At 41.0% G+C, this 19,979-nt stretch overlaps 1 protein-coding gene across 2 annotated transcripts in view; it reads left to right on the forward strand.

Moving 5' to 3' along the window:
- Window positions 1-19,979, forward strand: part of EXOC4 (exocyst complex component 4) — an 853,359-nt gene that overhangs the window by 213,340 nt on the left and 620,040 nt on the right. For both annotated transcript variants that reach the window (XM_055421289.2, XM_088834671.1), the window contains exons 8-9: window positions 8,946-9,091; window positions 16,317-16,405. In XM_055421289.2, coding sequence (XP_055277264.2) covers window positions 8,946-9,091; window positions 16,317-16,405 — 235 coding nt within the window. The remainder of the gene's footprint in view (window positions 1-8,945; window positions 9,092-16,316; window positions 16,406-19,979) is intronic.

Genomic DNA, 19,979 nt, shown 5'->3' on the forward strand with positions numbered 1-19,979 from the left:
GCAACCTTATGGGGGAAATCTGATAGTTTTTAGTAATTGTAAATAGTGGTCCTCATTTTTTAAAATATCATTACAGTGTTTCAGTCTTACTGTTTAATGTGTCTGGAATCAAGGTGATAGTCTGAGGGGTGTTGTACTGCTCTGATTTTGCTCCTCTTCTTCCTCCGGATTTCTCAAATTCTGGACATCATGGCCTCCCTTTACCTAGGCCTTATGTCCTCCATCAAGAGAGACTGGAGTTTCTGCTTGGTTTCTACTCTTATTCCGTGGTCACTGGAAAGGGTTCTCTGGGGAAAAGTCAAGGGAACTCACCTGGTGTGCTTTCTTTCTTCCATGGGTCATAATCAAAGTTACTGCCTAATTTGGTTCCTCTCCAGGGTCTTCAACTTATGGGTTTTTTTAAATGTTTTTTTTTCAGCTTTTATGATTATTATCAGTATGAGGATTAATCCATTGGAAGCCACTTTGCTGTTCCTAGAACAGAAGTTCCTGTATTTTAAACAGAGACATCTGTGTTTTAAAAGAGCAAATTATTAAAAACTGCAGAATTTATTGTAGGCATATACAAGGTACCACATAAGGAAATTGAGCCTTAGTTCATAGTGGGAGCTCAAGGTGATTTTTTTTCACCTTAGTACTGCTACTGTCCTGTAGTAATCTAATTCTCAGATTCACGGTGGAGAGGTGGTTGGTAGGGGAACACAAATACAGTATGGCTTTGATATAAATCATTGAACATTTGAAGGTTGTAGTCCAGAGAATCGCTGTCCTAGTTGTAGAGGTTGAAATCTGTGCAAACCACTACTCCTGGTTTCATAAGATACAGTGTTTTACAAAAATAGTATTTGTGCTATAAATGTCGCTAGATGCATATTAGTGTATTATTAGTATATATTCATTTATACATAGAATATATACATAGAATATATTCTCTATACATAGAATATATACATAGATGTATATTAGTATATGTTCATTTATCCAGAGATAGTTTAGTGAAGAAACAAAGGCTCATTCACATTATCATAAGGAAAAAATAAGGAAAACATACAGAAGACTGTAAGGATATATTGTGGGACCCAAGGGTAGAAAATCCTTATCAGATCAGTTTGAGACCTTTGCACCGTGGGAAACTTAGCTTGCAAACTGTGAGTCTCTCTCCTGTGAGTCTTCTCTTTCTCTCCGGTCCTCTGGTTCGTTCTTTATTCTCTCTGTGCAGGTTGGCTTTCTGTGAGTTTTCATCCACACGGTAAAGGATGGTTGCCCCAGAGTATTTACATCTCACTTACGTTCACCAGCACAGGCTGTATCCCACTAACACATTCCTGGGAGAGAGAAATCTGACTGGCTGATTGAGGGTTGGCTGTTGCCCTGGCAAAGTAGGCTCTGACCTAGAGAGATCCCAGGGTACAGGCCTGGCTCCTCCCAAGTCCATTAATGGTTGGGAAACAGTCCTTATGTGAGGCGAGGATTTTGTAAGCTGGAAGACACTTAAAAAAGATCTACCATCTTAAGTATCTAGAAGGATCTGGATATTTCAGAAAGTAGCTAGTTGGATAAATGGAGAAGCTGATAATAGGAGATGTGTTAATTCTAAGTCTGTAAATCTCACATTTATTTAAAAACAAAATTCTTCATGTATAACCACAAGCAGCCATAGTTAATATGTTAAATAAAGACTATATAGTGATGAGAGATTCATTCAGAATGATGTTATTGGTGTTAAGACATGTTATAAATCTCAACATCTTGGCCCTGCTTTATATATCATGGAATTTCTGACTAGCATCTTAGCAACTGCTAATCAGTATTCTAGCAGAAGAGATGCCTGACCATCCCAGTCTGTATGCTCTGCTAAAGCATTATATTTCTTTGCTTCTACCACAGAACCAACTAACACACCAGATACTCAGTAAATACATTTGAATCATGATATCACTGGTATATATAGATTTTTCAGGTACTTTTAAAATATATTTTCATATTTCTTGTCTTCAGTCTTATTAAGTTGAACAGAAAGGTGGGGTTTTTCCATAATACCATATAGAAAAACCCCGAACAAACATTTTGGCCAACCCAATACAAATGAACACCTTTTAGGTTAAACTTAAAACACAGATATTAACTATGCCTTTTAATTTTTTGAACTCTTGATCAACAAGAAGTAGTACTTCCTGGTACTTACAAAGAGAAAAGAGATGCATGTCTGAGATAAGAAGGAATGTAAAGCCAAGAAGAATTATCTTCTGAAGATTTTCTGTGGGCAGAATGTATTTGACCCTATATGAATGCCCTTTGACCCCAGAATTCCAATCTTGGGTGATTTTCCCCAGGCAAAAGACAAGCTGTATACCTTATTTCTTTTCATAAAAATGGAAATTTGAACTCATCCGTGAGCGCTTAGGAAATTTATGTACAATTTCAAAGATGCAGTATGTTATCCACAATGATGTAGAATCACCAAGAAATGATATGGTTATATTTTAATACCAAGCATCTGGTGTTTGTGTCAAGACTCTGTAGTAGAAGATTTAACCTAATTCAGACACATTTCAGGCATTTTAGAATAGGGGCTATTTGTTCTTTGAGATATTTTTAAAAAAAATTACACCTTTGCCAATTTGAGTGTCAGCATAAAACTTTACCTGTTTTAAAGCAGTATTTTTCAGCAGATGGTGAACATTACTGGGAAAAAGAGGGAAACACAACGAAGGAAGCAGATATCAGAAAGCCTGTCATTAAAATTGCACTTCTCCCTTTGTTACTTTGTTCACAGTGTAGGTTTTTGTTCTCTGGACTCATTTATCGGGCTCTTTCTGCTTTGGAGACTATCGCTAATTTGCATCTAACAACATATATACATCAAGGCTTCTCATCACTTGCTTTTTAAAAAATTCAGTGGTTCCCTATATTTTTTGATTCACTAGTATATTGCATGGCTCTGTGGTGGAAGTAAAGAAATGCTTTAAGGAACATAAAGTTCCTCCTATTTGTTAATAGTGAGGCATCTTTTCATTAGATAATAGCTAATGGTATCGGGCAGTTTTGGATGAATACTTATTTACTGATATGTAAAGTGGGTACTCGGAGAAGGCAGTGGCAAGCCACTCCAGTACTCTTGCCTAGAAAATCCCGTGGATGGAGAAGCCTGGTAGGCTGCAGTCCGTGGGGTCGCTAACGGTTGGACACGACTGAGTGACTTCACTTTCACTTTTCACTTTCACACATTGGAGTAGGCAATGGCAACCCACTCCAGTGTTCTTGCCTGGAGAATCCCAGGGACGGGGAAGCCTGGTGGGCTTCCGTCTGTGGGGTCACACAGAGTTGGACACGATTGAAGTGACTTAGCAGCAGCAGCAGCAGCAAAGTGGGTACTTGAGGAGCTCAGAAAAGGAGCCAGCTCATCTCCAGTGGCCTGGGAAAGGAGTTGTTCAGGAGAAAATATTGGAACTGTTTTTTGGAAGGGTTTGTTAGGAGAGAGGGTGATCTAGGAAGGCATTCCAGAAATGAGAGGGCCCAGGCATATACAGGGGAAAGTTAAGTCTGTGATCTTGATTGGAGTGCTGGCTTCATCTTAAGGAGAATAAGATATGACTGGAATATTGAGGGTAAGATTGTTGTAAATGATGAGATGAGGAGCCTTGTGATGGTAGCAGCAACTGTGTTTGTTTTTTATTTTTTTTCTTTATAATTTTTATTGGAGTCGAGTTGATATTGTATAAGTTTCAGGTGTACAGCAGAGTGAATCAGTTATACATATATCAGTCAGTTCAGTTCAGTTCAGTCGCTCAGTCGTGTCCGACTCTCCGCGACCCCATGAATCACAGCACGCCAGGCCTCCCTGTCCATCACCAACTCCCGGAGTTCACTCAAACTCATGTCCACAGAGTCGGTGATGCCATCCAGCCATCTCATTCTCCGTCGTCCCCTTCTCCTCCCGCCCCCAACCTTTCCCAGCATCAGAGTCTTTTCCAGTGAGTCAACTCGTCGCATGAGGTGGCCAAAGTATTGCAGTTTCAGCTTCAGCATCAGTCCCTCCAATGAACATCCAGGATTGATCTCCTCTAGAATGGACTGGTTGGATCTCCTTGCAGTATAAGGGACTCTCAAGAGTCTTCTCCAGCACCACAGTTCAAAAGCATCAATTCTTCGGCGATCAGCCTTCTTCACAGTCCAACTCTCACATCCATACATGACCACGGGAAAAACCATTGCCTTGACTAGACGGACCTTGGTTGGCAAAGTAATGTCTCTGCCTTTTAATATACTATCAAGGTTGGTCATAACTTTCCTTCCAAGGAGCAAGCGTCTTTTAATTTCATGGCTGCAATCAGCATCTGCAGTGATTTTGGAGCCCAAAAAAACGAAGTCTGACACTGTTTCCACTGTTTTTCCATCTATTTCCCATGAAGTGATGGGCCCAGATGCCATGATCTTTGTTTTCTGAATGTTGAGCTTCAAGCCAACCTTTTCACTCTCCTCTTTCACTTTCATCAAGAGGCTTTTGAGTTCCTCTTCACTTTCTGCCATAAGGGTAGTGTCATCTGCATATCTGAGGTTATTGATATTTCTCCCGGCAATCTTGATTCCAGCTTGTGCTTCTTCCAGCCCAGCGTTCCTCATGATGTACTCTGCATATAAGTTAAATAAGCAAGGTGACAATATACAACCTTGACGTACACCTTTTCCTATTTGGAACCAGTCTGTTGTTCCATGTCCAGTTCTAACAGTTGCTTCCTGACCTGCATACAGGTTTCTCAAGAGGCAGGTCAGGTGGTCTGGTATTCCCATCTCTTTCAGAATGTTCCACAGTTTATTGTGATTGACACAGTCAAAGGCTTTGGCATAGTCAATAAAGCAGAAATAGATGTTTTTCTGAAACTCTCTTGCTTTCTCCATGATCCAGCGGATGTTGGCAATTTGATCTCTGGTGCCTCTGCCTTTTCTAAAACCTGCTTGAACATCTGGGAGTTCATGGTTTATATACTGCTGAAGCCTGGCTTGGAGAATTTTGAGCATGACTTTACTATATATACATCCACTCTTTTTTAGATTCTTTTCCCAGGTAGGCCATTACAGAGTAGTGAGCAGAGTTCCTGTGCTATACAGTAGGTTCTTCTTAGTTACCTATTTTATGTGGCCTTCTCTGGTGTCTGAGATGGTGAAAGAATTCGCCTGCAATACAGGAGACCCAGGTTCGATCCCTGCGTCAGGACCATCCCCCGAAAAAGGAATGGCAACCCACTCCAATATTCTTGCCTGGAGAATCCCATGGACAGAGGAGCCTGGTGGGGTGCAGTCCAGGGGTCGCAAAGAGTCAGACACAACTGAGCGACTAGCACTTTCATTTTTTTCAGGGTGTATATGTCAGTCCTGATTGCCGCTTTGCCCCCTGATAACTGTTCATGTTTGTTTTTACATCTGTAGCGCTATTTCTGTTTTGTAGATAAAGTCACTTTTACACTTTTTTGGAGCAGTAGTTGTTTAAGGAAGATCACTCTATTGAGGGTGTAGGAGTATTGGAAGAATAAGAGATGGGAGACAGAAAACTCAATGAGGAAAACTGCATAAGTTGAACTAACGTGACTGTAAGAATGGACCAGAAGGGGCAAACTCATAGAGTTGAGAAAGAGAGATTAATGAATTTGGGCACTAACTCCTTTGTGAACACAAAGGATAGGGAATGTATTAAAGATTGTTCTGAAGTTTTAAACCTGGAGATCAGTGACAGTAAGAAAATACTAAACAGAAAGTTGAAAGAAAGAATTACTAATTTTTATGGGAAGATGATTTAGGTTTCAGAATTTAGGATTGATTTTATGTGAAATAATAGGTCAGGCATGAAGTCACAGATGTAGGATTGAAGCTTGGGAGAGAAATGTGGGATAAAGACCACATTATGGTAGGGGACATAATATATGTGCAGACTGCTTTTTAAAGTTTAGAACCAAAAGACAGAAAGGAAAAAAGATAATAGATTGTGAGAACCAAAGCAAGATATTTGTCAACAGAAAAATGTATTCGAAATAGTACATTTGTATAGATGGAAAGGGAGAAGCTGGTGAATAGAAAGACTAAGAATCCTGAGCTCTAATAATTAAGGGGATGTGGAGAAAAAGAACAATGATCATAAAATACCTGGATTTTAAGGATGCTGCTTAGTTATGTCCTGGTCAGTCAGTATTTTATTATAAAAGGACAGTCATTGATTTCTAGGACAATAATTACTTCAGAAGAATTACTTTGGTGTAGTGTGGCTTTGGTAGAAACATAATTCTGTCATATTGGTGTAATAACCAACATTTAAGTGAAACCAGGGTGTTTGAAAGATGGCTACAAGTTGAAATTCTTTTCTGATTTACTGACCTTCTTTTGATCACAGATTCCTGCAAACTTTATTTAACATCAGTGCTAAATCTGCAAAATAATTGAGTCCCTCACTGGAATTGTTACTGGAGACCCAATTCAATTGTCTCTCTGACTATTGTGCAATTTGGGTGATATATTAACAGAGATAGTACTTGTCATTATATTACTTCATCAACATACTGAGTAATACTCCAGGGACCTCATAAAGAAAAAAACAAAACATTGACCAATCTCTTAACATGTTTTATTCTTTCCCAGTGAACTCCTTATTGTACAGAAAATCAAATAAAGTACACTTACTGTACAGAGGATGAAATAAAAGTCCATAGGGGCTTCCCTGATGGCTACAATGGTGAAGAATCTGCCTGACAGTGCAGGAGATGCCAGTTTGATCCTTGGGTCGGGAAGATCCCCTGGAGAAGGAAATGGCAACCCACTTCAGTATTCTTGCTGGGAAATCCCACGAGTCTGGTGGGCCACGGTCCATGGGGTCTCAAAAATGTGAGACACAACTTAGTGACTAAACGGCAACAACAGAAATCCATTCACTGACACCTGTAATCAGTCTCATTGATAGTTTTTATGCCGTTAATGAAAGTGTACTGCCATGGACAAGAAAACGACGGGTGTGAACTAAACCTGAGTTGAAATCCTGACCTGTTACACTGTAAATTTAAGACCTGAGGCTAGTTTCTTCTTCCCTCCTTCCTTCCCTCCCTTTTTCTTTTGAGTTTTTAAAGAGCATTTTAAAGCTCATAATGAATCGATGGGGAACATACAGAAAGTGAAAGTGAAAGTTACTTGGTCGTAACTCTTTGCAACCCCATGGGCTATATAGTCCATGGAATTCTCCAGGCCAGAATACTGGAGTGGGTAGCCTTTCCCTTCTTCAGGGGATCTTCCCAACCCAGGGATCAAACCCAGGTCTCCCTCATTGAGGGCAGATTCTTTACCATCTGAGTCACAAGGGAAGCCCAAGAATATTGGAGTGGGTAGCCTATCCCTTCTTCAGGGAATCTTCCCAACCCAGGAATCGAACCGGGGTCTCCTGCATTGCAGGCGGATTCTTTACCAATTGAGCTATGAGGGAAGCCGGAGTGTACAGAAATTTCCTGTTAACTCCTGCTCCCCCACACCCATATGGGCTAGTTTTTTTTAACACCACTAATTCTCAGTTTCCTCATCTCTAAATTACAATTAGTAATACTTCATGGATTTGAGCAGTGAGTAGGATCATGTTTTCATGATATGTGATAAGTACTCAGTAATGTATATGTGATCATAATAGAGACATGCTGCTGCTGCTGCTGCTAAGTCACTTCAGTTGTGTCCGACTCTGTGTGACCCCACAGATGGAAGCCCACCAGGCTCCCCTGTCCCTGGGATTCTCCAGGCAAGAACACTGGAGTGGGTTGCCATTTCCTTCTCCATATAGACATAGTCTGCTTTAAATAGAGACATAGTCTGCTTTAAAACTTACTTGGAGCAGTATAGTCACAGGTGCTTCATAAATGTTTTTTGATGATAATGTTTAATATGGTTCTCACACTTTGAATGAATGAATACACACACACACACATACACACACCTATATGCAGGGATCCTAGTGATTATGGGACCCTGAGTCTGAAAAACTTTCACTTCCATCATGGATAGAATTGTTTGCCTACATGTACTGTATACCACTTGGTTATCGTGAAATTGTAAATGTGGCAAATGATTATAGAAGTGAGTTGATAGACTTTAGTCCTAGGTTAGATATTCTTAGGAACTGTGGTGATTTCTATTCCAGATCTGCTGTTTTCTTTCTGAACAGTGGGGACTTTTTACTACACTTGTCTTAGAGATGGAACAACTAATTCTAGCCCAGGCCCCCGAACCCTTGAGGCTCTGAAGTGGATTGATTTTTATAAGCAGGACCTGCTGGCAGTAGTGATTTAAAAAAAAAAAAAAAAGCTGTTCCTTTTGTTGCTTTGAAGCTCTGAAGATGAGTAGTGGCCCTCGAAATTTGCAGGTCAAGACCACTTAGTCCACTGTGGGCTCTGCTGGCCTGGTTGGCAGGTGTTTTAGATTGCTGGTCCATTTCCTTGTCTGTGTTCTGAGAACTGACCTCCCTGATAAGATTTTCTTCTTTAAATGAAGTAACACATCTAAATGGATTAGCCCCTTGCCTGCAACATAGTAAGCCCTCAGCAAACATTACGCCATTACTGCTGATGCTGCTATAATTTGAAATAATGAGGATTAAATTATGACTGCAGGAGTATATTGCTTGACTCGCCCAACTTCATGCCCGACACATAGTAGACCCGCAATAAAAACTTCCTGTTTATCCCCGTGTGTAAATGCCCACTATACCCTGTTCTCAGTTTTAGGCATGGATAGAAAACTGATGACTTTCTGGCCATAATGAATCTTTCCTTAGGTCTACTACTAGAAATAATGAATAGCTAGGTTAATATCCTATTAGTCAAGGAGGTTTTAGAATTAGGTCTTCATGGTTTTAAAATTGCTTTTTCCTAATAGCATATCGTAAAGGTGCATGTTAATTTTAAGCTGTTTATCTGCTTATACAGATGCTGTTGACTGAGTACTTAGATATGAAAAATACACGTACGGCCTCTGAACCATCAGCCCAGCTCAGTTATGCCAGCAGTGGACGCGACTGTGCAGCCTTTTTTGCCAAGAAGAAACCTCAAAGGCCAAAAAATTCTCTTTTCAAGTAAGTATCTCCCTGCTGGTAAGATAGATGTTCAGATGTGTTAGATCCAAGTTGAACGGTTTTCTACTTTATTAACAGTCATTATTTCACCCAGTTAAAGTTGATTTGAAAGAATTATGATAGCAATATATATTCCTCTGATATACTAAATATATATATTCAATTTTGTGTACTTTCGTCTTCTGTAAGAGAAGTGGCTATTTTGAACTGTGGTTACTGGACTATCTAAAACTTTTAATAAAAATTTCTGGAATTCATGTCTGGGTATTTTTATATAAAATGAGAGATTCCCCTTTTGTTTCTGGGGAATTTTATATGGAATGAAAGGAAATAGAGTATTTTAGTCTTTGCAAAGGCCCCAAGTGCCAAGAAACAACCTTTGTTAATAAAGTCATAAAGCTAGCTAAGTAGTATTGGGTTTTACTTGAATTAATTAAAGAATAATGCGTACATTCTTTTTTCCTTACTATGACTAACTACCCTCCTCAGCTGGTCATAAGTTAGTGTCACTTGGTGTAACAGCTAAAAGTTAATATTATTATTAACATTAATAGTAATAACAGCAACAGCTACCATTGCTCAAGTGCTTACTATGTACCAGGCACTGTGATAAATGGGTTTCTTAGGAGAGTCTCAATTAATCATAATTTAATTCAGATTATATCAAATTTGAGCAGCAAGAGTAGTGGTTAACACTTCTGAGTCCTTACTAAGTGCTAGCCAAGGCATAAAACCATTTTCATGGATTATCTCATTTACTCACTCATTATAAAATCTTATGGGTGTGGGTACTATTTTTCATCCTCTTTTACACATGAAAAAAAATTGAGGCACTGACCCCTTCAGTTCAGTTGAGTCGCTCAGTCATGTCCGACTCTTTCAGTTCAGTTCAGTTCAGTCGCTCAGTCGTGTCCGACTCTTTGCGACCCCATGAATCACAGCACGCCAGGCCTCCCTGTCCATCACCAACTCCCGGAGTTCACTCAAACTCATGTCCATCGAGTCGGTGATGCCATCCAGCCATCTCATTCTCTGTCGTCCCCTTCTCCTCCTACTCCCAATCCCTCCCAGCATCAGGGTCTTTTCCAATGAGACAACTCTTCGCATGAGGTGGCCATAGTTTTGGAGTTTCAGCTTTAGTATCAGTCCTTCCAGTGAACACCCAGGACTGATCTCCTTTAGGACGGACTGGTTGGACCTCCTTGCAGTCCAAGGGACTCTCAAGAGTCTTCTCCAACACTACAGTTCAAAAGCATCAATTCTTTGGTGCTCAGCTTTCTTCACAGTCCAACTCTCACATCCATACATGACCACGGGAAAAACCACAGCCTTGACTAGATGGACCTTGGTTGGCAAAGAGTAATGTCTCTGCTTTTTAATATGCTATCTAGGTTTGTCATAACTTTCCTTCCGAGGAGTGTCTTTTAATTTCATGGCTGCAGTCAGCATCTGCAGTGATTTTGGAGCCCCAAAAAATAAAGTCTGACACTGTTTCCACTGTTTCCCCATCTATTTCCCATGAAGTGATGGGACCAGATGCCATGATCTTCGTTTTCTGAATGTTGAGCTTCAAGCCAACCTTTTCACTCTCCGCTTTCACTGGCATCAAGAGGCTTTTGAGTTCCTCTTCATTTTCTGCCATAAGGGTGGTATCATCTGCATATCTGAGGTTATTGATATTTCTCCGGGCAATCTTGATTCCAGCTTGTGGTTCTTCCAGCCCAGCATTCCTCATGATGTACTCTGCATATAAGTTAAATAAGGAAGGTGACAATATACAACCTTGACGTACTCCTTTTCCTATTTGGAACCAGTCTGTTGTTCCATGTCCAGTTCTGACTGTTGCTTCCTGACCTTCATACAGGTTTCTCAAGAGGCAGGTCAGGTGCTCTGGTATTCCCATCTCTTTGAGAATTTTCCACAGTTTATTGTGATCCACACAGTCAAAGGCTTTGGCATAGTCAATAAAGCAGAAATAACTTTTTTTTTATGGAACTCTCTTGCTTTTTCTATGATCCAGTGGATGCTGGCAATTTGATCTGTGACCCCTTGCTGCTGCTGCTGCTAAGTCACTTCAGTCGTGTCCGACTCTGTGTGACCCCATAGACGGAAGCCCACCAGGCTCCCCTGTCCCTGGGATTGACACATACAATTTAGTAAAGAAGACAGACAAGTAAATACTTGGTGATAGTACCATGAGTGCATGGTATTGGTGGAGGCCATGAAGGCACTCCTAATCAAAATCAGCTCTTAAGCTTCTCAGGAGACTACTAACACCTTCCTGGGAGCAAAGCCAGCCCTTCCCCTGAATTAACAGTGCTTTGGGAAACAAAGCCTGCCAAGCACTACTGGTATGGTATTGTTCATTCTCATGGTCAATGACTTTCTCTGCTCCGCACTAGTCAGAGGGGATTATTGGACAATATACATGGTAAAGAAAAAGCTCATTGGAAACTGAAGTCTATTTTTCAAAACTACACATGATCTAAATGCAGTGTGGTATCCTGGAACAGGAAAAGATTATTAGTGGAAAATTTTTGTGAGATTCAGATGAAGTCTGTTGTTCAGTATCATACCCATGTTAACTTATTAGATGCAACAAAATGTACTGCAATTATGTAATATGTTAACATTAGGGAGGGCTTGGGGTGAAAGGTACACAGAAACTCTTTTTACTGTTTTGTATCTTTTCTATAAACTTGATTCCAAAATTCAGTTTGTTTTTTAAAAGAAATTTAAAACTTGACACATAAGAGGTTAAGGAACTTATATAAGTTCACATAACTATCAAGTGGTAGAAACAGGATTTAAATCTTGGCTAACGTATGTTCTTGTGAGGATTAATAGATATTTAAAAAATCATAAGTGAGCATATAAAGTGAGTACAGAAATACATCCCAGTGTAGTGAATTCCTTCTTTTTGAATATTTGGAAGTCCAATACCTTCTATTGATTCACTTTTGAGATTTATTTTCTATCAGGTATTCATAGAGTTCTTAATCATTAAGGAAGGTTTCAGCAGTTCATTTATCTTGCAGTCTTGAGGAGAGAAGATTTCTTGGGCCCACACTGTAGTAAAATCCATTCTGCTTATTGAATTTGTTCTTTTTTTAAAAAACAAAACAAAACAGTTTTATTCACAGTTTGTTTGCAGTGTGAGTTAAAATGCTTTAGTCTGCAAGTAATATAGGACCCCAAGTGAATAGGTTAACTTGTAAGAAGGTTATTACCTCACACATAAGAGTGACTATAGCTGCTGCTGCTGCTAAGTTGCTTCAGTCGTGTCCGACTCTGTGCAGCCCCATAGATGGCAGCCCACCAGGCTCCCTGGGATTCTCTAGGCAAGAACACTGGAGTGGGTTGCCATTTCCTTCTCCAGTGTGTGAAAGTGAAAAGTGAAAGTGAAGTCGCTCAGTCGTTTCTGACTCCTAGTGACCGCATGGACTGCAGCCTACCAGGCTCCCCTGTCCACGGGATTTTCCAGGCAGGAGTACTGGAGTGGGTGCCATTGCCCTCTCCGAAGAATGACTGTTGAGGATTCCTCGATTCACCATTCAGTATCATCAAGGAGTCGGTCCTTTACTTTTCTCTTCGCATTTAGTCCCACTCCAGTAAAAATGGTGGTGTCAAGGAAAGTGTGTGATTCATCCCACAAATCTTTTTTTTTTTTAAAGTTAATAGGCTTAATTTTTTATAGCCATTTTAGATTTGCAGAAAAAATGATTTCCCTTATGCACAGAGATTTCCCTTATGTTCCCCTGCTCCACAGTTTCTCCTCTGATTAACATCTTGCTTGGGCGTGGCGCATTAGTTACAGTTGAGGAACCAGCATCCATACATCTTTATTAAAGTCCTTTGTTTATATTAACGTTCTCTCTGTGTTATACAGTTCCCCTGGTTTGGAGAAATTCATGATGTCGTGTGTCTACCATTATAATATCTAACAGTAATTTCATTGCCCTAAATATCCTGTTTTTCACTTACTCATTCCTCCTCCTTTTTCTTACTCCCGAACCCCTAGAAATGACTGATCTTTTTTGTTTTTATACTATCTCTGTAGTTTGCTCTTTCTAGAATGTCTTGCAGTTAGACTCATACAATACCCAGTCTTTTCAGACTGGCGTCTTTCACATTTCACGTTCATGCATGTCTTTTTGTGGCATCTTTTGTGTTGCTATATAATACTAGTTTTGTGACTGTACCACCGTTTTCCCTTTCAGTTATTGAGAGACATCGTGGTTGCTTCCAGCTGCTGGCAGTTGTGGATACAGTGGTGATAAACATCCATGTGCAGGTTTTAGTGTCAATGTCAGTATTTGACTCATTTGGGTAAATGCCCAGGAGCATGATTGCTGGATCACATGGTAGGACTATGTTTTAACTTTGTAAGATACCACGGAACTCTCTTCCAAAATGACTTTACCATTTCAAATGCTTTTTAATTCATGAGTAATGGTTAGTCATCCATTTGTTCATCTTTTCTGCCAGTGGCAAAGGCCTTCTGCCACTTTTCCTCAAGAAAACTAGGTCTGAGGCCCGTTCCTGAACCAGTCACGGGCAAAGGGAAGGAGACCATGGTGATTGTCTTTAAACCAGTCAGAGTTCATCTTTGGTTGTAGGTTCCAGCTGGAGAGGGGGCCCCTTCCCCTGAGCTTCCTGCTGAGTGAAGAGGGAGGGAGGACACAGATACCCAGATAGAACTGAGGCTGTGCCAGCAAGCAAGATATAGCGGGAGAAAGGTGGTTGACGGAGGCAGCTAAGACTGCCTCAAGTACTGTCTGTGGCCTTCCTTAGGCCTTTTCTTCCCTCTCCTCTCTCCCCTGCTTTCCTTCCTCCACCCCACCTCATCCTGCTCTTCCCTCCTCAAGCTCAGCTGACCATTTTCAGTCTACGCCTACTGCCAAAAGCAAGTTTCAGGGTGTTTAGATTTCATGCTGTCACCCCTCACCCCTAGTTTTGAACGTCAGACTACATAAGCATTTTTAGACACTTAACCAATCTTGAAATTGTGGTTTTGGAAAACATAAGTTATTGAAAGTGAGTAAGTGAACTTAAGAAATCATTACACATTTATTATTATCGCATAGCAATAAAACTCGTCACTCACACAGAATTAGGCCATTCTTACAGGTCTTCCTGTTTCTTGTTTTGGTTCCACCATTAATGAGTCACGTGAGTCAGGGCTGTTCTCCTGTCTCAGTGGCCTTTAATGCCTTTGGCTGTAAAATGAGGTGAGACTGGCTAATCCTTCTTGCTTCTTTTACTGTAAAATTGTATCAGTCTGTGGCTTGTTGCAAACACAGAAAGGATTCCCAAGTAGTAAAAATGCATCAGGTCATAAAGGATTCAGATTCTGGCAAGTCCTCTGTTCTTATCCCATCCATGAAGAACGTTATTGCTCTCTTTAATTGCCCCTAGCCAAGGTTAATTGGGTGTATTTAAGTCTTCTCTTATGGTATTCTGTGTGCCTTTCTAGTCTTTGCTCGAGTTTTTTTTTTTTTCCCCTTGCCGTTTCTGATCAGTAACTGTCAGTGTGCTTTTTGGAGGTCAGTGGTTTCTTGTCAGCTCTTGACTGGCAGGTGGCACTTTTGAAGTACTGTGCACTTTGCCTTCCTTCCGGCTATTCGTGCCCTCTCAGTTCTTGGCAGGGTGCAGAGAAAGGATCAAGTGACTCAAGTGTTTCCCCCACACTGACATTTATCTTGGTATTCATATTCCTTGTCAAAGAATGGATAAAGAAGGCATAATTAAGAAAATATTGGGGCTCCATTGTTGTGACCAGAAACCTGTCCCATTATCACTGATGCTCTTTCATTGTGTTTACCCCTGAGTGGCTATAATTCTTAGAAGGATTTCTCCTGTCAGCATGTTATCCTGGCTTTGAAAGCCTCAGGTTTGAAATGGGATTTCTTAGCACATCGAAGGATTTACTGTTTGATATAATCATAATTTTTCCTGTTTGTTGTTGTTGCTTATCTGCAAGTTACTCTTCTTTATTTTTTAAAGAATGAGTGAGTGAGTGAACAATGCCTTTACGTTTTCTTTTTAGTTAAAGAAATTGGTGGCTTTTTATTTATTTATTGTGGTCTGTGCCCTGTGGCATTTGGGATCTTAGTTCCCTGACCAGGGATCAAGTCTAGACCTCCTGCATTGGGAGCCCAGAGTCTCAGCCACTGGACCACCAGGGAAGTCCCACTGCAAGTTACTTTCAAGACTATGATTTGTTTCTGTTTTTATTCACTTTCTTGTCATTTTAGCTTTTAAAGACGTTCTAGATCACGAAGCCATCCACCATGTTTCTAGCCTTTGAAACCGTTCCTGGGGAGATGTGAACAGACATTGTGTAGCTTGGTATTTTTAAAGTATTTTATGTGGCAGGTGGCAGGTAAGAATTCTGACAGCTGTTTAGAAAGTATATGGTTTTTGAGGGCTATTATGTAGAGACTGCAGATATCTTGTTTCTCTGGTGTCGCTATTTAACATCATTTGAAACAGACCACTGTGCTCATCCTCTCACTGGTTGGAAAGGCAAGAGTTCAGCTCCGAGGAGCCAGTATTTCTGTGGTGGCAGCTGGCAGCCACTGAAGGCTTTTGGGTGGCATAGGAGGAAAGTCAGAATGACTTTATGAGATGCTCTTGTGGATTGGGTGTAGGGATCCTGGCGAGGGATCTGAAGACCAAAGAAAGTTGCAAGAGATCAAGTTGTATCAGTTGAAATCAAGAATGAGCTGCTGCTGCTGCTAAGTCACTTCAGTCGTGTCCAACTCTGTGTGACCCCATAGATGGCAGCCCACCAGGCTCCCCCGTCCCTGTGATTCTCCAGGCAAGAACACTGGAGTGGGTTGCCATTTCCTTCTCCAATGTGTGAAAGTGAAAAGGGAAAGTGAAGTCGCTCAGTCATGTCTGACTCGTAGCGACCCCATGGACTGCAGCCTACCAGGCTCCTCCGTCCATGGGATTTTCCAGGCAAGAGTACTGGAGTGGCTTGCCATTGCCTTCTCCGCAAGAATGAGCAGAAGATCCAAATACTGTTATGAAGGAGCATTTTGCCAGGAATACCATTCACAAATCACAATCCATGGCAGCCTGCCCTGGATCGGGATGTCTTGGTTGTGGAACACTAGGGAGCATCCCACGGATGGAGTAGGATACTTTGGGAATATACATAGCTGGACACTACCTATTTGGTTACTCCCTGTGTGTTTTTTGCTGCGTTTCATTGTAGGTTTGAATCCTCCTCCCACGCCATCAGCATGAGTGCCTACTTGCGAGAACAGAGAAGGGAGCTGTACAGTCGGAGCGGAGAACTTCAAGGTAGGTAACTGACCCTCCCTGGAAAAACTCGTTTTCTGGAGGAAGATCTGAAGTGTTTATAGCATGTGAATTTGAGGTTTGCTTTCATAGGATTCTTTCACAATAGCAAAGATTTAAAGATTTGGTAATCTATTCTACATTTCCCAGCATCTGCCGCCAAGCCGCTAAAACTGTTACTATGGCTGCAGGATTTATAGACCTGCCACCATTCAAGTGGGAACTCAATTGGAAAGAAAAGGAGGGCAGTTTCCTCTTGCTTAAAGATGACGGACATGATTCCAGTCACCGTCTAGAGGAATGCCCGTCTTCTGTGGCTGCCATGGTTATTTTAATTATTGTTTTCGGTACTTTCTGGAGTATCACAGGAATGCTTGCGATTTGGAGAAGCACAGATGCTACCTCTTTCACTATTTAAAGGGAAGAAGGATGCCTTTAAACACTGTGTGCTGATGAACATAGCTTTGATACACAGGATATTTGATACTTAGGTGTGGTTACTAAATAGTTGAAATCTGAAGGAGAAAATACTTAAGAAAATAAATACATAAATTTAATTAAATAAAAAAAAAATCACGCCAATAACATTTTTTCCCCCGTAATCAAAAGGATGCTAATCATGGTAAATGTCATCAATCAAGAAAGGTTCGTGAGGCCTGCTAAGTGCAGCCACATGCAAGCACTGAAAGGGATGGAAGTTGTCTGGTACAAATAAAAGATAAGAGCCTGAAGATCCAGTTGTGAAAGTAAGGGAGGAATGTCAATATCACGGAATCTGCCTTGCAGTGCAGGAGATGCAGGTTCGATACCTAGTTGGGGAGTTAAGATGCCCCATGGTGCACCAACAACAAACAAAAAAACCCCTCCAGAAACCAAGCAATATCAGACAGTCAGTGGTTAGCAGCTTAGCAGATGGTAGGCATAAGTTGCTAAGTTCGTTGAGGGAAGGGAATGATTCTTTAGATGTAATTTCTAGAATTAAAAACCTGGAAATATGTTTCAGGATATAAGGAAAATGACATTAGCTTACCAGCATCTTATTTAGTCCTAAACTGTTGCTGTATGTTCTAGAAAACATGAAGTGTGTGTCTTGGAGTCTTGAAGTGGAGGAGTATGGAGAGTAGTTAGATTTGGAATAAGTGTAAGGAGTGACCCGCTGTGTGGTCAGACAAGGAGTGAAGGAGGAGGCGATCCAGACCTCTGCAGGCAGTGACCTCCCAGCAATGTAGGATGGACTGCAGAGCTTGGAAGGCAGTGATAGTTTTGGAACACACATTCTTGTAGGACTGATTATACTTGAACTGCCAGGTAGCGGGTGTAGCAGATCATCTAGATTTAGAGAGATCTTCCATATCTCCACCTTTCATCAGAGTTCATTTGTGAATTCAGAGTTGGCCTAAGGAATAGTTTAAATTTACCCATATAATTCCTTTCCACCTGGCTTCTAGTATATGATCTCTGGGTCGGGAGGATCTCCTGGAGAAGAGAATGGCAACCCGCTTTGGTATTCTTGCCTGGAACATCCCATGGATAGAGGAGCCTGGTGGGCCACCGTGCTTGAGGTCGCAGAGTCAGACATGACTGAGTACACATAAGTATGCACTAGGTTCTTCTTTTTGGTTAGATAGTAAGCGCAGTGAGTGAGCAGTCTGCTCTAGCCATGCGGAAGGGTTTTTTTCTGCCCTCCTCCCCAGTCACGGTCCATGATCTCTTGAGAGACAGTAATAACCAATCAATGAAGAGTAGAGGATTCTGGGCCCATATTGCCTACATTTCAAACCTAGCTCCTGATTTCCTAGCTTCAGAAGCTCTATGCCTCTGCTTCTCTCTCAGTTCAGTTCAGTTCAGTTCAGTCGCTCAGTCGTGTCCGACTCTTTGCGACCCCATGAGTCACAGCACGCCAGGTCTCCCTGTCCATCACCAACTCCAGGAGTTCACTCAAACTCATCTCTGGGATAAAAAGAACAGTACCTACCCATGAGGTTGTTAAGAAAGTTAGGTGAGTTAAGCTGTGAACAGTGTTAAGAAAAGTGCCTGGCATGTAGTAACTCTAATGCCTTCCTCCTCAAATGTTGTTATTACTAGTTCTGTCACTGTAGAGTTTTCATATACATTCTGTTTGTCTCCTCATTGGGCTCAGCGTTACTCACCTTTCCTACTTAAATCTGTCATTTACCCTGCTGGTCCCTCCTCTCCCTAACTTACCTCCTGCCCACCACCCAAAACCACACACATGCTCTCTTTCTACCTCTCTCTGAGCTCATTCCCCCTGCAGTGTGGTCACATATTGAGTGTTCCCTTTCTGATCACTTTCTGCACTGTCGTGTGGATTAATGCTCATTGTTTGAGTCTGCCACTGCAGTATAAGCTCTGAGAAGGAAATGCTTCTTTATTTCCTGTGCTTTGCACAGTGCCCGGTATAGTAAATGTTCGATAAAGACTGTCTGACTCACTGACAGGAGGAATATGGATGGCAGAGGTCTAAAGTAGGATGGACAGCTTACCATTGAGAAGTTAGGGGCCCCAAAGGAGATGGGACCACTGATAGCCATTATCAGCTTCCTAGGTTTCCATCAGCTTTTAAGTTTAGGCTGAAGTAGAGCCTATACATAGATACATTTTTGTTCTTTGCAGTTATATACATGGCTTTATTAAGTACAAATATTGCCCTTGAGCTGTCTGGTCTATGACAGCATTGCTGTGTATAATTGAAAAACATTAAAAACCAGTTAAATTACAGAGGACTTTCATTCTGTGAGGATGGTTAATTGAAGAAGCATCATAATCTTAACTAGAAACTTCCCCTCTTTCAAAAAGTTAATTGAAATATGGAACTTTCAAGCAACAGTCTATTGTACTTACCTGTATTGAGCAAAACAGGAGCATTTATCTCTGGTTACAGGTAGAGAGTAGCTAGCAAACATACCATGTTCACAATAGTCATTAAAAAATAATTGAACTGAACTGATACATCACATGCTTGGTGAGAGACTCTATCACATGACCAATTATTGTACAAGTTTGATAGTGTTTCATTTAGCAGCCAGAGTTTCTCTGAAGAATGCTTTTAATATTTCAGGGAAGAAAGGTGGGGGGTGCGTGTCATACCTATTTTCCATTAAAAATGGTCATTCTTTCTCAGTTATTCTGTTAATCTGACTGGTCCGAGGACCACAGTGAGATCCACATTTCAGCTTATCCTGAAAAGGTGTAGCTGAATCGATTGTTCAGTCACATCATGAGAGACTAGCAGGAGATTTTCGTCACTTCTCTTAACGCCACGTAGCTGCAGTGGTTTGGTTCATGAGGTCAGCTCTTCCTTCTGCTGTAGGAGCATGGTAAAAGACAGACCATCAAAGTGACATTAAAAGGCTCAAATCTGACAAAATGTTCAGTTCCTGCCAACACTTCCAATTCATCATGCAATTAAAAATGTTACCCAACCTAACAACCCACAAGGGGGAAGAAAAGAATACAAAAATGAGATTTCTTTGGTACCATCAACCCATCTCAGCTGGCTCTGACTGTCAGGGTACAGATGGTTCATTATATAGTCTGCTGTTGGGCTGAGGGGATG

The sequence above is a fragment of the Moschus berezovskii genome, chromosome 3, assembly GCF_049115385.1.
Source record: "Moschus berezovskii isolate FMDL1 chromosome 3, NW_MosBer_1.0, whole genome shotgun sequence".
Lineage (NCBI taxonomy): Eukaryota > Metazoa > Chordata > Mammalia > Artiodactyla > Moschidae > Moschus > Moschus berezovskii.